Source organism: Calypte anna, chromosome 10 (assembly GCF_003957555.1).
Source record: "Calypte anna isolate BGI_N300 chromosome 10, bCalAnn1_v1.p, whole genome shotgun sequence".
Taxonomy (NCBI): domain Eukaryota; kingdom Metazoa; phylum Chordata; class Aves; order Apodiformes; family Trochilidae; genus Calypte; species Calypte anna.
The window spans coordinates 3,628,535-3,645,800 of record NC_044256.1 but is presented as its reverse complement, the minus strand read 5'-3'; the positions used below and the strand labels follow the sequence as shown (position 1 = coordinate 3,645,800).

The 17,266-nt window shown below is 48.6% G+C and overlaps 1 protein-coding gene across 3 annotated transcripts in view; it reads left to right on the top strand.

Moving 5' to 3' along the window:
- The first annotated feature begins 754 nt into the window (after positions 1-754).
- Positions 755-17,266, top strand: part of TRIP4 (thyroid hormone receptor interactor 4) — a 33,153-nt gene continuing 16,641 nt past the window's right edge. Inside the window, exons 1-11 of one of the 3 annotated variants that reach the window (XM_030457409.1) lie at positions 759-905; positions 2,913-3,079; positions 3,282-3,418; positions 7,492-7,662; positions 8,436-8,514; positions 10,240-10,369; positions 10,901-11,116; positions 11,647-11,773; positions 12,315-12,502; positions 13,569-13,693; positions 14,534-14,625. In XM_030457409.1, coding sequence (XP_030313269.1) covers positions 820-905; positions 2,913-3,079; positions 3,282-3,418; positions 7,492-7,662; positions 8,436-8,514; positions 10,240-10,369; positions 10,901-11,116; positions 11,647-11,773; positions 12,315-12,502; positions 13,569-13,693; positions 14,534-14,625 — 1,518 coding nt within the window. In that variant the 5' untranslated portion in view covers positions 759-819. Of the gene's footprint in view, positions 906-2,912; positions 3,080-3,281; positions 3,419-7,491; positions 7,726-8,435; positions 8,515-10,239; positions 10,370-10,900; positions 11,117-11,646; positions 11,774-12,314; positions 12,503-13,568; positions 13,694-14,533; positions 14,626-17,266 lie in introns of all 3 variants that reach the window. The other 2 variants (XM_008493928.2, XM_030457410.1) reach the window with 2 other exon arrangements.

Here is a 17,266-nt window from a genome sequence, read left to right as displayed (position 1 = left end):
AGGGGAGTATTTCTCTATGCTGAGAGTTTGTGCCAGCAGTGCTGAGATAACTGAGTCACTACTATCACAAAGCTCTTCCCGGTGTTTGAGCACCAAGAAGTAAATCCCAGGCTCTCGGTGGCTCCCTGTGGGACACCAGAACTTTGCAGCAGGGAATGCAGAAAGATCTTCCCAGCTCCTCACAGCACAGCCTGTCCGGGTGTCATCCAACCAGCACCGGGGCTCAGTTAGCTAAAAACAATCACCCAGGGAGTTTTCTGGTTACTTGGTGTGACGGCAGGGCAGGAATCTGCAGTTTGTTACAGCACACGAGCACAACTTTATTGCCCCTCACTGACATAAGCTTTCTTGTTCTGTTGTTTTGTTTGCTCCTGGTTTGTCCGCACCCTCTCTCTCTGCAGGAGCCTGGCAGCTGGTGGGCTAGGAGGTTTTGCTTTGCCCAGCCGCTGGAGCTGTATTTTTACTTCTTTTCTGTATTTTTTTGGTTTTTTTTTCCCAAAGTGACACCGCTTCTACCCTGAGACTTCAGGGGAGTTTCCTGAGCCACAAGGAAGAACCGTGTCTCCAGATGTTTCCTATCAGGGAGAGAGAGGCTCTGTCCCCTTGACAGAGCTCTGCCGCCTCCAGGGGATGTCCCCGCCATTCGGGGACCCTGGGACAGAGGGGACAGAGGGGACAGAGGGGACACGACCCTCTTCCCCCCGCCTTCAGCGCCCTGCGGACAACGGGAGCCCGGAACGGTGGCGCCGCGGCCGCGTACCCGGGAGGGAGGGAGAGTCCTGGGCGGTGCATCGCCGTTTCTCTTCCCCCGGCCGGAAGATGGCGGCGTCCAGCTCGCTCCTGGCCTGGTGCGTCCAGCACCTGCGCGGAGACTTCGGGCTGGACGTGAGCGAGGAGGTTGTGAGGTGAACGTGGGGACGGGGGCACTGCGGCGGCCGGGGTCGCGGTGGGGGCCGGGCCGGGCTCCGTTCGGGGCCGTCCCCTCCGCCGGGGCCCGATAGCCTTGCCTCGCCTCTGAGTGCCCTCAGGCCCAACACGGGGGGAAAGCGGAGGTTTCTGAGCTACTCTTGAGGTCCGCTTGGGTCCCTGGCGTTGTCCTTGGGGTGGGTGCCCCGTGAGGGGACAAGGGGTGGCAGGAAGATGCGTGGGGTCCCTGTGCATGGTTGAGAAAGGGCACCCTGCTCTCTTTTATTGTCTAAGCGGGAGCTGCTTGATTTATGGTTGGAGTGGAATGGTTTATGGAACACTGTGTCCAGGTCTCCTTAAGACGTGACAAAATGGGTTCAAGTTGTGCCAAGGGAGATTCAGATCACCTGGCTTCAACCTCCTTTCAGGGAGTTGGAGAGAGTGATGAGGTCTCCCCTGAGCCTCCTCTTCTCCAGCCTCAACACCCCCAGCTCCCTCAGCCCTTCCTCACAGGAATTCTGCTGGATCCCTTCACAGCCTCCTTGCTCTTCTCTGGACCTGCTCCAGCATCTCAATCTCCTTCCTGAGCTGAGGGGCCCAGAACTGGACACAGGACTCAAGCTGTGGCCTCCCCAGGGCTGAGCACAGGGGCAGAATCCCTTCCCTGGACCTGCTGGCCACACTGTTCCTGAGCCAGGCCAGGATGCCATTGGCCTTCTTGGCCACCTGGGCACACTGCTGGCTCCTGTTCAGCTTCCTGCCAATCCAGACTCCCAGGTCCCTTTCTGCCACTCTGTGCCCAGCCTGGAGCTCCCCATGGGGTTGTTGTGTTGAACCTCATCCCATTGGAAACAAACCAACTCTCCAGTCTGTCCAGGTCTCTCTGCAGAGCCCTCCTGCCTTCCAGCTGATCCACACTCCCACTCCCACCCCCCCCAAATCAGTGTAGTCTGCGAATTTGCTAATGGTGAACTCAGATTGAGTATTAAGAAAAATTTCTTCACTGAAAGAGTGGTGAAGCATTGGAGTAACTGTCCTGGTAGGTGGTGGAGTTACTGTCCCTGGGGGTATTAAAAAAAAATGGGTAGATATGGCACTTTGGGAAATGATTTAATGCTCACAGGACTTGATGATCTTGAAGGTCATTACCAACCATGATGATTCTGTGATTTTAGTTCTGGAGACCCCACCACAGGAAGGGCTTGGAGCAAGTCCAGAGAAGGCCACCAAGATGATCTGAGGGCTGTAGCATTTGAGGCAGGTTTAAAGAGTTGGGGTTGTTCAGCCGGGAGATGAGAAGACTCTGGGGAGACCTTAGAGCACCTTCCAGTGCCTGAAGGGGCTACAGGAAAGCTGGGGAGGGACTTGGGACAAGGGTCTGGAGGGATGGGATGAGGGTGAATGTCTTTAAACTGAAAGAGGGGAGATCTGGGTTAGGCATAAGGAGGAAATCCTTTCCTGTGAGGGTGAAGAGATACTGGCCCAGGTTGCCCAGAAAAGCTGTGGTTGCCCCGAGAAGCTGTGGTTGCCCCATCCTTGGAAGTGTTGAAGGCCAGGTGGGATGGGGCTCGGATTTAGTGGGAGGTGTCCCAGCCCATGGCAGAGGGGCCTCCCAGTCCAAACCAGTCTGGGATTCTGTGATTTTTGTGTGACTCTGTGGGACCTGGAGTTTCAGGATGAGTTTTTTTATGGTTTGGCAGTAGAGTCAGGGGGTTGTCACTCTCTGCTAAAACTGAGGGAGAGAGATACTTTACTTTTAAGGTTGTTTTTTCTTCAGTGAAACAGCCATGAGATATTTCCCAAAGTGTCTTTCTCAAAGTGTCACAAAGATTTCCCAAAGCCTACGTCTCAACATTTGACTCATAAACCCATTTCTCACAGAGTGGTCTCTACAGAACCCTGATCTGAAGAGGAGAGATAAATTGCAATTAGTTTGCAATTAGACTGATGGTTTCCTCAGAACAGAAGCCCCCTTGCTCATTTTTCTCCCTGCCATCCCCTCGCAGGTACATCTTGTCAATAAGAAATGAGGAGGAGATCCGGGAGTACATGATTGACCTTCTTCAGGGGACTGATGGGAAGAAGAGTGGCTTCGTAGAGGAACTGCTGGCCAGGTGGCAGAAATCCTCTCAGCTGGGATCTGAGGCTTTGCCAGCATATCATAAAAAAGATGGTGAGTGGAAAGGGGAGAAAAGGAACTGAATTCTCCAACCATGTTGACTCAGCAGTTACTGCCATAAGTGCCTCTGACTGCTCCTGTTTCTGTCTGTTGTTATAGTGCAAAGCTCCTTCGTGTTCTCTGAGTAAGAGTTCAGGGACATCCCCCTCTTGCTCATCACTACCCACCCTCTCTTTGTTTTCACAAACTCTTCCAGAGCCTTCAGAAGCTTCTCGGGCTGGAGACCAAATGAGGAAGGGGAAGCGGAAAGGCCGGAACAAGCAGGAGACTCCTGCATGCCCGGAGCCAAGTGCACACGTGGAGGAAGTGAAAACCCCCCTGGACCTGGCTAAGGTGAGCAGGTCTGCCCTGGGGTGTCACCCACAGCTGGGTGGGACACCAGCAAGTGTGTGAAAGAGTGGAAATAGGCTTGCAGAAATATGAACCCTTTGTTGTCTGGGTTGGGATGAGGGGGATTGTGCCCATGAAGCTGCATGGTATTTCCCAGTTGCCTCACTGGGTCAAACAAATCCTTGTCTCCCCCTGCAAGCCCCATCTCCTCTTCCACATGGCACAGCTGCTGTGCCATAGGTGTCTGGGTGTTTTTCTTCACTCACTGGCATGCAGCATGGCAGCTTCAAGTGACAACATGAGGAGCTGCTTCAGCAGTGGTTGGGATAGCAGCCACCCAGGAGGCACTGAGTTGTGTGGTCACCCAGTTGCAACAAGAGGTGTCACAGTTTAGCAGCTTGGGCAGACCAAAAACCAGAGGACAGAATTATTCTCTATTACCCCCTCCTTCACTCTCCCAAAGGGAAGATAAAACGGTAATAAAGATGAGAGACTTAAAGGTGGAAATAAATACATAAATAAATAAAGGAAAGAGAATTGCTAGAACAGGGGAAGAGCAATAACATACGGGATAAAGAACAAAAATACAAAGAGATACAAATCTCTAGATACACAACCTGATCTCGGTGCTGGTGCTTGAGGGCCCCTTGTGGTAGGGCTGGCTCAGGAGAGGGCTCCAGGGCTCTTCCAGCACCAGATGGATGTGGATTCTGAAGAGAAGTGGCAGCTGGGGGTAGAGGAGCGCAGGGGAACAGCAGCTCGGGGAAGGGCAGGTGAAAGAGAGGAGGGGTTGGGTCTGCCTGACCTTACAGATTATGGGCAGGGATGGGAGGGAACAGACCCCTCTGTGTCCCACCCCTCTCAGAGTCTGAAAGCTCCTCCTGCTTTAGCTCCTCTTACTCAAATTATGACAAGAGGAGGGGCTCTTCTCCTGCCTCTGCTGTCCAGATCCAACCATGGCTGTGAACAGACCATGCTTGCACCCTGTGTGGATATGGGAATCTTTCACTATTCCATGGCAAATAATCTGGGGGTGGAGAGGAAGATTTTGCAGTTTGTGTCTGCAATGGAAAGGGAAACAAATAAACATCTCTGCCAAAATGGATTTTGTTCCCTACCCTGAGAATCCTGGGTGAGAATGGACAATGGGTAGTAAGAAGAACTTCTTTGAGGCAGACGTGTGATGGCTGATGAATTAATGAAGCCAGCATTTGGATAGAACATTCCTGCTTGCTGTGTTTAAAACTCCCTGTTCACCCTGCATGAAGCTTTAATTGGCAGCTGAAATAATTCAGACTGCTTCAGAGGAGGTCTGGAGTGCCAGAAAGAGGAATTAGCTGTAGCAAGCACCTTTCCATGCAGCTGCAGCAGCAGCTCTGGTTTGGAAGTTTCCCTCTCCTGCTCAGCTCCACTGCTGCACCTTTTGTTTTGAGACTGAGATGCTTGATTTTTGTGGACAATTTTTTTTGCACTGTTCTTAATCAATTTGAGCTTCAATGAAGGAAACTGCAAAATAAGTACAGAAACACTGATACCAAAGAACTCCTGCTAGTTCCAGGCAGCACAAAGCCATGCAGCAAGCAGCAGTTGCCTTCCTCTGGAACAGTTTTTACCTTTTTGCAGCAGATTTGCTTTCCATTCAGCAGAACCATTCCCCACATTCAGAGTATCAAATACAAACATCTTCGTTAGTAAATGTTTAAATTACTCAGGCTGGAGTAATTCTCAGGCTGGAGTTTCTGGAGGTCTGTTCTGATGCAGTGGGTTTTGGCTGGGAGTCCTTCATGCCATAAGCACTGAAAACATTGCATCTCTTATAAGTAAATGCCAAGATTTATCTTGGTATAACCCTGACTGAGCAACACCCAAATCCTGAGAGTCAGGGCTTGGCCTGAGTAAGTTGAAGAAACTAAATTTATGTTTTTAAATCAAAATCTTTACAGCAGGGAGGCTGCTGTGTTTGTAAAAGCATTTATAAGATTAAAAAAACCCAAAACACATTTTTTGAACAGGAGGCTTAAAAATGGGCAGTAATGTTCCACGTCCTTATAGTTACCTTCTAACTTAATTAAAAACAAAAACAAACAAAAAAAAGCCACCAAACTGAGGAAACTCTGCCAGAGTTTGCTGCCCAGGAACACTTTATCTGATATTGGCTTTTTTTTTCCTCATGATAGTAGTGTTTGGATCTGGCAGTGACAGTCAAGTCAAGGGCCTGGAACTGAGGGTACTGCAGACACTGAGTCCACTTCTTGTGAAAGCAGCAGGCTGCTTGTATGGAGAGCAGTGCAGGTAAAAAGAGTCAGGAGGTGTCCTAATACTACAGCATGACGCTGTCACCAAGAAAAGTAGGGTGGGAGGAAGTGGACCCTGCAGCAGCACCAGCTGAGGTGTGGGTCAGGGCATGGAATTGATCCTCAAGCATGCAGCAGGCAGAAGAAGTGAGTTGCTGTTCTGTGGTGAGTGCAGACAGGCTTTCTGGAAAAGGGTTCCTGAGAAATCCTCTTCCTGTTGTCGAGAGAGGCTATGGAGAGGAGAGGGGAAGAAAAGCTGTGCTTGAGCTGCAAGAGGATTTTCAAGTGTGTCATAGATAAAACAGCTAAAGGCCAGAGAATCCATTTACATTGGAGTGCTGCTGCTGAAATGGATGAGGGTAATAACTGTGAGTCCTTCTAGGTCATGCCTAGTGTGCAATTTCTGGCTTACACAAGTCTCATCTCGTCCTGTGAGCTGGGTTTGTGCCTGCAGTTTGCTGTGCTCGCCCCTCAGAGTGCCTGGTTTTGAGCATTGCCAGAGGAATGGTAGCAGTTGGCTTTGTTCTGTTCCCCTAGAGTGATTTCTGTGCTGTAATTAATTCCTGCAATTAACTTCTTAGCTGGTACCTACTGGAGATGTTGGCTGGGAGGAGGAACCCTTTGATCAAGGTGTAAGATCTAAGGGGAGAAAAGTGAGAATTTCTGTTCCTTCTCAGCCTGGAGAAGAGAAAGCTCCAGGGAGACCTTAGAGCACCTTCCAGTGCCTGAAGGGGCTACAGGAAAGCTGGCGAGGGACTTTGGACAAGAGCCTGGAGTGACAGGACAAGAGAGAATGGTTTGAGTCTGAAAGAGGGGAGGCTTAGGTTAGACATTAGTAAGAAATTCTTTGTAAGGGCAGTAAGGCCCTGGCCCAGGTTGTCCAGGGAAGCTGTGGCTATCCCATCCCTGGCAGTGTTGAAGGCCAGGTTGGATGGGGCTTGGAACAGCCTGATCTAGTATCCCAGCCCATTGCAGGGGATTGGAGCTGGATGAGCTTTAAGGTCCTTCCCAATCCAAATCAGTCTGAGGTTCTATGTTTCCACTACTAGAATAATAGTGCAGCCACCATCTACACATCTTGCTTTGTTTCTGACTGAGGTTTCTCTACTTAAGCCTGACCTGAAGCTCAGTTCCCAGCCCAGTGCAGTCCCTGACTGAAACTCAGAGAGCTGAATCACAGATCACTGATGCAAAGTCATGAAACGAGGAGAAGACATTGCATTACAGCTAAAGACTTGAACATGCAGTGCCTGGAAAACCTCATCCTGGGTGGAAAACAGAAGAAGTGCTGGGTGGTGGCTTGGCTGTGAATGAAGAGGTCCTGCTGCTTCCAGCAACTCTGTCTCTGGGGACAGGACTTCATCATTACAAACAGGGGGGTGCTGTAACCTAGAGAGACCCTGAAAATAAATCTGGGCATAGCTGAGGTGCTGTCTGAAAGCTGTTAAATACCCATGATGGACATTGCAGGTGCAGAGCACTGACACTATGCCTGCCAGCTGGAACCAAGTGGTTTTAGCTTACAGGGGCAGCAAACATCAAGTGGATCTGCAACATCCGTATGCCCTTGCTTTGTTTAGATTCCTTGGACCTTTTTTTGGCAGTCCTAAGCTTGTCTTTCTGTTGAATCTGGGGTCTGGTCCAGGTTGCTTTCCAGCTAGGCAGCGTAACACTTGTCTGACCCTGTCCAAGGGTCAGTGCTTTCTCTTTGCTGCCAGTATTGCAGTGTGAACAGCTTGTTTATTTATTTGTTTGGTTTGTTCTTTTTGGTTTGTTTCTCAGGCACAGGAAAACAGCAGTGGAGTCAGCAGTAGTGGCAATTCCTCAAAGAAGAAGCCCAAATATGTCAGCTTGTATACCAAGGAGGGGCAAGACAAGCTGGCTGTGCTCATCCCAGGGCGTCACCCCTGCGAGTGCCTGGGCCAGAAGCACAAACTCATCAACAACTGCTTGGTTTGTGGGCGCATCGTCTGCGAGCAGGAGGGCTCTGGGCCCTGCTTGTTCTGTGGGGTTCTGGTTAGTGATAAGGTGTTTTTTATTTGCTGTACCTGACATGGTTTGCTCAGGCTTTAGGGTGGTGTGGGGCTGAATTAGCCTCTCGGACCAAAGTTCCTCTAGCAAAGAGCTCCAGGCTCTAAAGCTGTGCTAGAGAGACTCTGTGCTGTCTCCTAGGCTTTTAAGTCATTTTATATTGCTTTTGTGTTATGCTGCATCAGACAGCAGAGAGGTTTCTGTCATAATTTACATGGTTTGGGGGCTTTCTGGCAGTCTTCCGTGGCTGTCCTGTGCACAGCTGTAGTGTCCAAAACGTGCAAGGCTTCAGCCCCATCCAAGGTACATCCCTGGAGGCCTTGGAAAAGACATGAGATGGGGCCAGGGCCAAAGATCAGTTTTAACTCCCAAGTGACCAACCAAGAGAGAACGCCTCTGTGTTAAGTATTGTTCATCTGCTCAGGCAGGTTCTGTGTGTGTTTCTCATCCTTTGAGCTCACTTAGCAGCATGCCCACCCATAGAACCAAGAAATACCAGGCTGTACATTCTTATGGATTGCCTCCAGGAAAGACAGCTTTCAGGATTCTCCCAAGTAAATAACACAGAAGGGAAGGAGCTGTGAACTGTCTTAGCCATTTTAAACACCTTACCCTGAGCTGTGGTCCAAGTCTCTGAAGCTGGTCAAGCCTTCCTGAGTCTCCATTTTCTTTTTTTTTTCTTTTTTTTTCCTTAGGTGTGCACTAAAGAGGAGCAGGACATTCTCCAACGGGACTCCAACAAGAGCCAGAAGTTGCTGAAAAAGCTCATGGCAGGTGAGGAGCAATTACATACCTGTAATATAACAAACCCAATCAGATATGCAACAGCAGAAGCCCTTCTCTGCCTCACTGTGGAGGAATGAGTGTGTGTAGGTTGTCTTGGTCCAATCATTCAAATTGTAAAGAATTGCTGGCAAAGTTTAAGGGTAATTCTTTCTTGGGAGCTGACACCTGAATGTTTCTCTGAGGTATAAATGGCCAGGACACTTTGTGAAGCTCAGAACTTGCCCTCATTGCTGCCCCATGTTTGTGGTGGGTGTTAAAAGGCTGGTTGGGAAGCCAAGCTCCTTATGTCCTCTCAGCAAGCACTTGGCAGCATTTCTGGACTTGAGCCAAGGTGATAACTGGGAGTGTCAAATGGCAGTGTAGAATGTCCTTACCCAGAAGCCCCAAGGCTGCTCATTAGCCTTTCCTGAATCAATCACATGAACTGCATCATTGTTGCAGTCCTTGAAAATTAGAGTAAGTCTCGTGTGGAATGTGTGCTGCAGAAGATGAAGTGCTGCTATCTGATTTGCTGGGTCTAGAGAGGTGGTGGTTAATATTTTCTAATGACTCTTGTCTAACACATCTTGGGAGCTAAAAATAGAAACAGGGCCAAGGAAAGCAAGAGGAAATGATACTTAGTCTTCCAGCAAAGACCTGTACACTATGGGGATGTTTGTCTGAGTTTAGTTGAAATATAGCCAAGGTCACAGTGTTGGTTGAAAAATACACTTTGCTAAAGAATTGGGGAAATATTTACACTGGCACTCAGTGTCAGCTTCTCTTTAGGGCTGCTGAGATGGCAAGAGATGCTGCAAGTCCTTGTGAGTAACAGCTGATCACAGAATCAATCTGCTTAAAATCTTCCCGTGGAGATCCTGATGTGCTTCAGGATCCTCTTTTCTTACTCATTTTATCAGCCTTCCCTTCTGTCTCTTGCTGAGTTTCCCTCAGTGCATTGTCTGTGTCAGTGAAAGCTGAAACCTCATCAGCTATTTGTCTTGGGAGCAAAAAAAAAGTGCATCAGCAAGAGGGAAATACAGGCTGGTTTGTTTTCCTAAAAGGAAGGTGTCAGCATGCATGATGTCTGCTGTGAAATACACTGGTTTGTTCTGTTCTGGCTTTGATGCAAACCTTTTCTTCTTTTTTTTTAATTTATTGTTCTTTTTTTGTCTGGTTGGGTTTTGGACCCCTGCCAGCAATGGTAAGAGGGAAGAGCTGGTTGTTGGGAGTAGGTTTTTCCCCCTCTAACAATAGCTGCTCTGAAAGACTTCCTGAGGTGTGTTGGGGGAGGGTTTTATTTGTCAGAGGCAAGGCTTGCTCTGTATGCAGCCTGCAGCTGTCAGGGATCTGCTTTGACCAAGAGTCTACTTGTGGAGGTGACACCACCAGGGGGAATTGTAGAAGGGGACTCAAGGCCTATGGATAGTGATGGGTGGGATTTGGACTGCCCAAATTGTTAGGGAAAGGTGAAGGAGAGTCAAAGGCCAAAACCTTCTCTCTAAACACTACCTAGATGTTGTCACTGTAGCATTTGAATACTGCTTCCACTTTGGAGGGGCTAGAGGGAAAGTTAACCCTTGTACCTGGTTCAGAAAGGTTTGGAACCTTGGGTCAAGGTTCTCCCTTTAATTTCTTGAATGACATTTGTTGTAGGGGGCATCACTGCAGCCAGCCACACAGACTGGGCTCGAGACAACTGACTGCTGAGCTGTGACTTGTTTACTTTCTCAGGTGCTGAAAGTTCAGGGAATTTGGATGCCATAAGCAAAGACTTACTGCCTCGACAAGAAGCTATGCTCAAAGCAGGCCTGGAGATGGCTGTGAAACACAAAGACAAGTTGTTGGAATTTGACAGGACCAGGTAAGATACTGGCTGTGAGACTATCGTGAAATAACATAAATTATATAGAATCAGAGTTGTTTTGGTTGGAAAAAGCCTTTTTAGATCATCAAGTCCAACCATTAACCCATCACTGCCAGGGCCAGCTTTAACACACATTCCTCAGCACCACAACTACCTGGCTTAAAAGGGATTTAAAAACCCCTTGAGGGATGAGGACTCCACCACTGCCCTGGGCAGCCTGTGCCAAGGCCTGACGATGCCTTTGGGAAAGAAATTGTTCCTAATGGCAGGTTTAGCTGCCTTTAACGGAAATTAATTAGAGAATTAATTCTAAGACCTGGGCTGCAGCTACAGATACCTTCACTTTTGGTGGAACAAGAGTGAACCCCTTGAATGGGTCCCATTTGGTCGTCCTTGCTTTGTGTCCCTGATGGTCCAGCTCTCTGGAGAGAGCAGAGAAGAGCCTGTGGGAGGACAAGTTTGGGGCAGGCAGCACTCTGACTGCCCTGCTGTGCTCATCTTCTTGATGTTGTGGTTGTTTCTCCCCAGTGTGTGTCGAACCCAGGTCATTGATGATGAATCAGATTACTTTGCCACTGATTCCAACCAGTGGCTCTCCAAGCAGGAGAGGGAAGCCCTCCAGAAGAGAGAGCAGGAGCTGCAGGAGCTGCGGCACGCCTCTCGCCTTGCCAAAAAAATTACCATCGACTTTGCTGGCAGGCAGATCCTGGAAGAAGACAGCAGCATGGCTGAGTACCACAGCAAGTGAGTGAGAAGAGGACTGGCAGCTGTGCCTAGGTGCTGGGGGGGAAAGATCCGTATGGAGATGGGTCTGGATGAGTTCATGGAAGAGCAAGTGTAAGGAAAGCTGAGCAAGCTGTTCCCTTGAAGGACCCCTCCAATACTAGGGAGCAGTTTTACAGCCTTTTCTCCCTTGAGTGTCTTTCTGGCTTGCAGCATGCCATCTTGTTCAGCACAGCTCTCCAAAGCCCAACTCTGTGAATCTTGCACAGGATTTTGGTAGCTGGCAGTAGTCTGTTCAAGGTAAAGTTGCCCTGGAAAGAGATGTTTCAGAAGGCCTGTCTCAATGGAAGCAGGAGTTCATCTGGAGTTCAAACCAGGATGAGTTTCTGTGATGGAGATGAGTGACTGTTCAAATGAGAGATCAACAACTGAATTGCTTAGCTACGGGAGGTGGTAGAACACGCTTTGGGTTAGAAATGTTTGTGTGGGAAGAAGGGAGGTGTTGTCAAGGGGAAACACAGTATTTTCATGCCTCTTCTTTGTGTTTGCAGACTGGATGAGACCATCAAAGCCATTAATTGTGGCACGCTGAGCCAGCCAGCTGGGAGCTCAGAGACAAAGACAATTCTGAATTCTGGTGTTTTAGTGAATCCTCGTCTTTTTCAGCCTGCTCCTTTGGTTAGTAGGGATTGAATGGCTTACTCCAGAGCAATGGCTGACTCTGGGAGAACTGAGCTAAACTACTGTGAATTCTAGAATGTCTGTAGTACCTTCCTCCTTCCCCATGTCCCAGGGATCCTCATCCTAGTTGGAGGCAGAGAAGGATTGCCAGTGTCCTGCCCTGTTCCTTGCTCTTGGGGAGTTTGCTTTAGCTGGGTTTTAGTCTCCTACCTTCTCTTCACGACCTTGAAAGAATTCCTGAGAGTCAGCCTAAGGTCATGTCACCTTTCAGCTCTCTATGAAGCCTTTTCTGCCTGATTTCCAGTTTCCAAAGGGCAAAATCCCTACCCTCTTAATTCCACTTCTTTCGTGGTCTTGGTGTATGCCAAGCATTTGGAAGCTAGACAGTTCCCAGTTTGGAGATTGATACCTTGTGAGGAAGGCAGAGTCATCCCAGCGCCCTTAAATGAAGGAGAACTTCCCATCTGATTTGCCCTTGATACACGTTGTTCCTAGAGAGGTGCTAACCTTTTCCTTCTTTCTTTTGGACACCCTGAAGTGGGTGGACCAAACTGGTTTGCTGCCCCAGCGGAAAGCCCCCCATCCCATGGAGACTGGAAGGGAGTCTGGATCAGAACGGAACCGGTTGCGGATTCAGGATCGAGAGCTGCAGGAGATCTCTGATGATGGTTGGTGCCTCAGCATGCACCAGCCTTGGGCTTCCTTGCTCATCAGAGGAATCAAAAGGTACAGGAGAGGCCTGACTTGTGATGTATCCTGGTTAGTTCTTGCTTCATAGGTGAGATGGGAGGTGGTGCTCCTCAGGGAATCTCTGTGGTCTTGTTTGTGTTGTTCAGTGACTGATAGCTCCAGGTACCAGATTTGGTAGCCCTGATTCCTCACACACTGTACTGATGGTGTGAGAAGCTGGTGAATCCATTTTTCATGAGAAAATCTAACCTGGAGAGTACAAATTTTTTCACAGTGGGTAAATTTAAATAGAGGCTGAGATTTCTGGACAATGGTTGGAGTGAACCTTTCTGAAATTTGAAGGGTAAACAAGCTGAAAATGTGAAGTGTGTTCTTCTGGGTTTGTTCATCAGAAAGCAGCCAATAGTGACACCAGGCTTTAATTTAAAAAACACAACCTCACACACATCCCTTGCCACCACCTTCCCCCTCTGTGCTAGGTCAGATTAAGAAAAGCTCTCTTCAACCTACCATTCTTGGTATGTTAATTCACCTTTCCTACCACCAATACAGAGCAAAGAGTCCTCTTGAGCCTTTTTTTCCTTTCCTTTACAGAATTTTTCATTTGAGAGAGCAAGGCTTTTTTTACTCCCCCAGTTATTGATGCTGTAAACCTTTATGTGCCTCTGCATCTGGGTGTCAGGGAATGCTGGCAGCTGCTCCAGCACCACTGCAGCTCAGGTGCCTGGTACCCCTGCTGGGATCCCCAGGAGGTGCAGCTCATGACTGCTTCCTGGGGCTGCCTGGTCTGTTATTGCTCCCTCAGCTTGCTGTGTGCAACTTTCTGAGCTTGTGAGGGAATTGTGTGAGCAGGTTGGTCTATAAACCTCTCCAGCATGCTGCTGTACATTGCCAGGGAGCGATGTCCTTTTCTGCTGTTGCTGTGAGAACATGCTCTGCTCGTGGCATTATTTCTTGCCCTTCTCAGCTTTTCTCTGTAGTGCTGAGTTGTTGCTTGAGTTCAAACAGTCAGGAATGGCACCATGAAACGTTCAATTGAAAAAATCTGTCTGTGTGATTTCTGCTGAAATTTTAAGTCCTAAATTCCCCTTTTTTTCTCTAGGGTGGAGGGTAGGACCTGGTACACATCTCATAGAGGGCGGTTATGGATTGCAGCTACTGCTAAAAGACCCTCCCCTCAGGAAATCTCTGAACTGGAGACCACCTACAGAATGTTGCTCCGGAAAGGTGAACTTAGCTCCTTGGATCTCTGTATTATTTGGTACACTGAGCCACGTAATGAGCAGTGTCAGAAAGCCCTCTCTGCTGAGCTGTTATTACTGCTTTGCCTTTTAACCTTCTGTTCCTGAAATTCTCTTCATCCTTTCTGCATTTCATCAGCTGAATGAGCATGCTGCCAGACTTGAACTCTAGTTGGTCACATACTCCAACCACAAACACCATGGATTTGCACCTGACTTCTCTGATAGCTTTTGGCAGCAAAGGACTTAATTTTATTCTTGGCTCAAGCAACAAGCTGTCAAGTGGGTGCTTGTGTGTGTGTGGAGTGGCTTGTGCTTCAGTATGTTTGCAGCCATGTTGAGGGCTGCTTGTGTATTCTGACCTTGCAGAAAGGGGGACTGAATAGCTGCAGGTCCTCAGGAAGATGTTTTTCTCTCATCTGGGGAGGAAGGTGCCACATGCTTTGCATGGTGTTTCTGCATGTCACCTGGCTTTAAATGCCACGCAGCAGGATTGCTTGCTTCCTAACCAGAGCTGCACTCTGTGCTCCTTGGTCAGGAGCTAAGCAGGGCAAGTTGGACACGTAACTAAAGCTCCCAGCCTTACTGTCACAGTAAAGATCCTAGATGGAAAAAGAACAACTGGGTGCTAAACTTCATAGAATGGTTTGAGTTGGACGATCATCTGGTTCCAACACCCCTGCATGGGCAGGGGCACTTGCTGTATGTTCTTGTGCCTCAAAAAGTAGAAGTGCATGGTGGGAGGGGAGGACAGCTGGGGGTTAGAAGACCCCAGCTGTGTGTCTGGGGATGTGGGCTCCCTGAAGAGATATTTCTTTTGATGCAGATGTGGAATTTCCAAGTGATTATCCCTCAGGCTGCCTCCTTGGCTGTGTGGATGTGACCGACTGTTTATCACAAGAGCAATTTAACGAGCAGGTGAGTACAGCAAATAAACCTTTGTGAGCTTGCTCTACCTAGCAGAATTTTCAATTAAAATGAATTATTCAAATTAACTTGCCTCCATGAGATGCTCTAGAGAAGACACTGAATGGAGATTTTAGGCTTAGGTGAGCTAACGTGACTACCACGTGGGCTTATGTGGCTTTCTTTTATTTTCTTCGATGCACCAAGGTCGTGCATTGCAGCAGTGGTGGGAAGGAGCAGTCAACTAATATACAGTAAAGTCGTCTCTGGCCTCTCTAGTGAGGTGGTTTGTTTGCAACCAGTTTCTCCCATACTGTGAAGTTGTTCAGTCCCTTGCTGCATGGATGGATGTGCACCAGGATGCTGTGGCTGTGCTGTGGAAGATGGGAACCTACAGTGCATTAATTTTGCTTTTCCAGTTTTCATCCTCATTTGGCAAACTTGGGAGCTTACATCTTCCCTTGATGTGGCTTCTAAAGTGCTGATTGTTTCTTTTGAACCTTTGTGGACTCCTAACAGAAAAAAATGCTCCAAGATTTGCCCCACCAGGCAGCAGTTTTTTGCTTCCTCTGGGCATAGCTATGCGGATCTTCCTCCCTTGGAGAGGACTCTGGACTAGCAGGGGACAAGTACGTGTCTGGCTACTTTTGGAGCACAGCAAACAACTCCCTACACACAGCCAGCAGGGACTTTGCAATTATTGCTGGGATTTGTGTGGCAGCAGATGTGAAGGGGGATGGAAACTCAGGACAGCCTAGAAACATGGAATGCTCTGCAGCAGTGGTGGTGATGTACCAGAAGATGTTATCCCTGGCCCTGTGGTGCCAGTGGGATCAACCACCATGGTGTATGAGATGGTAGCCTCCCACACAGAACCGTCTGTATCTGTAGCTGCTGGGACTGCCTGGTGCTTCCTCCTGGAGCCGGAGGTCACAGTGACCTCACTGGTGACAGTGGCACTCTGGCTGGGGCACTGAGTCACCTGGAGAAGGAGCTGTGAGAGGAGTTGAGCGCACTCCCACCAGGATGGATGGACAGGAGACCCTGCAGAGTGGACTTCCAAACCCTCTAAATATAGGAAAGGAGGGACAGCTAGAGATTGCAGTGAATCAAGACTCAAGGGAGTCAAGAACCATTGAAGTGGCCTTTTTCTGAATGGGGCAGGGGATTGAGATGAGCAAGGACAAAGGTAAGGTTAAGTTACTGAGATCATCTTCACCGCAGGCTTCACCAGCAAGATCTCCCAAACATCTCATGCCTACAGGCAGGGTCCAAGGAGAGGAGCAACTACCTGGAATGAAGGGAGGTTGAATCAGGAGTCTTTTAAGACAAGTCCATGGGTGCTGACGGTGTGCATCGAGGTGTCCTGAAGGTGTTGGCAGATGTCTTTGTGAGGCTACTTTTACCTGTGGAAGCTTACGGAGGTTAGAAGAGGACCCTAATGACTGTACAAATGTTCATTTTTTAAAAGGGAAGGAAGGATGATCCTGGACACTACAGGCCAATCAGATTCACTTTGTTCTCTGGGAAATCCAAAGAGCAATTCCTTTTGGAATGCAGTTTTGGGCAGATGGAGGAGAGGGGCATTGGGAATAGCCAGTGTGGATTTCCCTAGGGATAAAACCATGTGTGACTAACCTGATGAGGTTGTGTCTCTTTCTTAGTCACAAGCAGAATGGGCAGAGGTTGGATTGTGAGCAGCAGAGGGAGCTTTGGGACTGGAATACAAAGAAATCTGCAGGAGTGTTTGGCCTTGCATGGGAGAGAGAAGATGCAAGGACGCTGGGGCCAGGGTAGGGTTTTTTGTCTGTAGCCTCCACCGAATTGCACTTTGGCCTTAAATAGAGATTTTTCTCCTTCTTCTGCTCTCTATAACATGGTGGGGAAGACATGTACTGGCCTCTTCCAACAATTCCTTTTCTTCCTTTGTGGGTATATTCTTCAGGCATTGCTAAAATAGCTGCGACAGCTTCTTACAAGCTGGAAATGGAGCTGTGGATAACCAGATTTAAATTTTCCTGTCGAGGAGCCTCACAGATAGCTTTGCTCTCTGTAAGTTCCTCCTGGGGTGCTGACACCACTGGGCTGCAGAGGCACTGGGGGAGAAGTAGGGTATTCCAGGAGTGGTGCTGTCAGACCTGTAGGTGAGAGATTCACCTCTCAGTGCCACCATGCAATGGCACTTCCTGGCTAACATTTCACTGTTTTTTTGCTGCTTCCATATTGGAAATTATTTAGAATTCCCAGTCTGATATGTTTTTACAGTGGTTTTGTCAGTCTTTTTCACCAGGCTTGCTTAATGCAGCATTCATTTCCCTAAGGCTGAAATCAAAGCTCTGAGCATCCTTCTGAAGCTGTTTCAGGAGGACATGTATGGTTTAAGGGGCTGTCAGGAGCAGCGAGGGCATCTGAAGCAAGCAGAGATTAATTTAATCGTGAGTGCCAGCAAGATGGAACAGTGTGCAGTGCCAGCTCACAAATCTGAGTTGGATCTCCCTGGGAGCTGGGAATCCCTGTTCTCACTCTGATGATTCAGGTTCTTCAGCAACCAGCTCCAAAGCCCCTTGTCAGCAGTGCAACCCAGCCATTTCTGGGTATACAAAGACTCCTTCTCGCTTCAGGACAAGTGGGAAAGCAAGCTGATGTGTTTTCA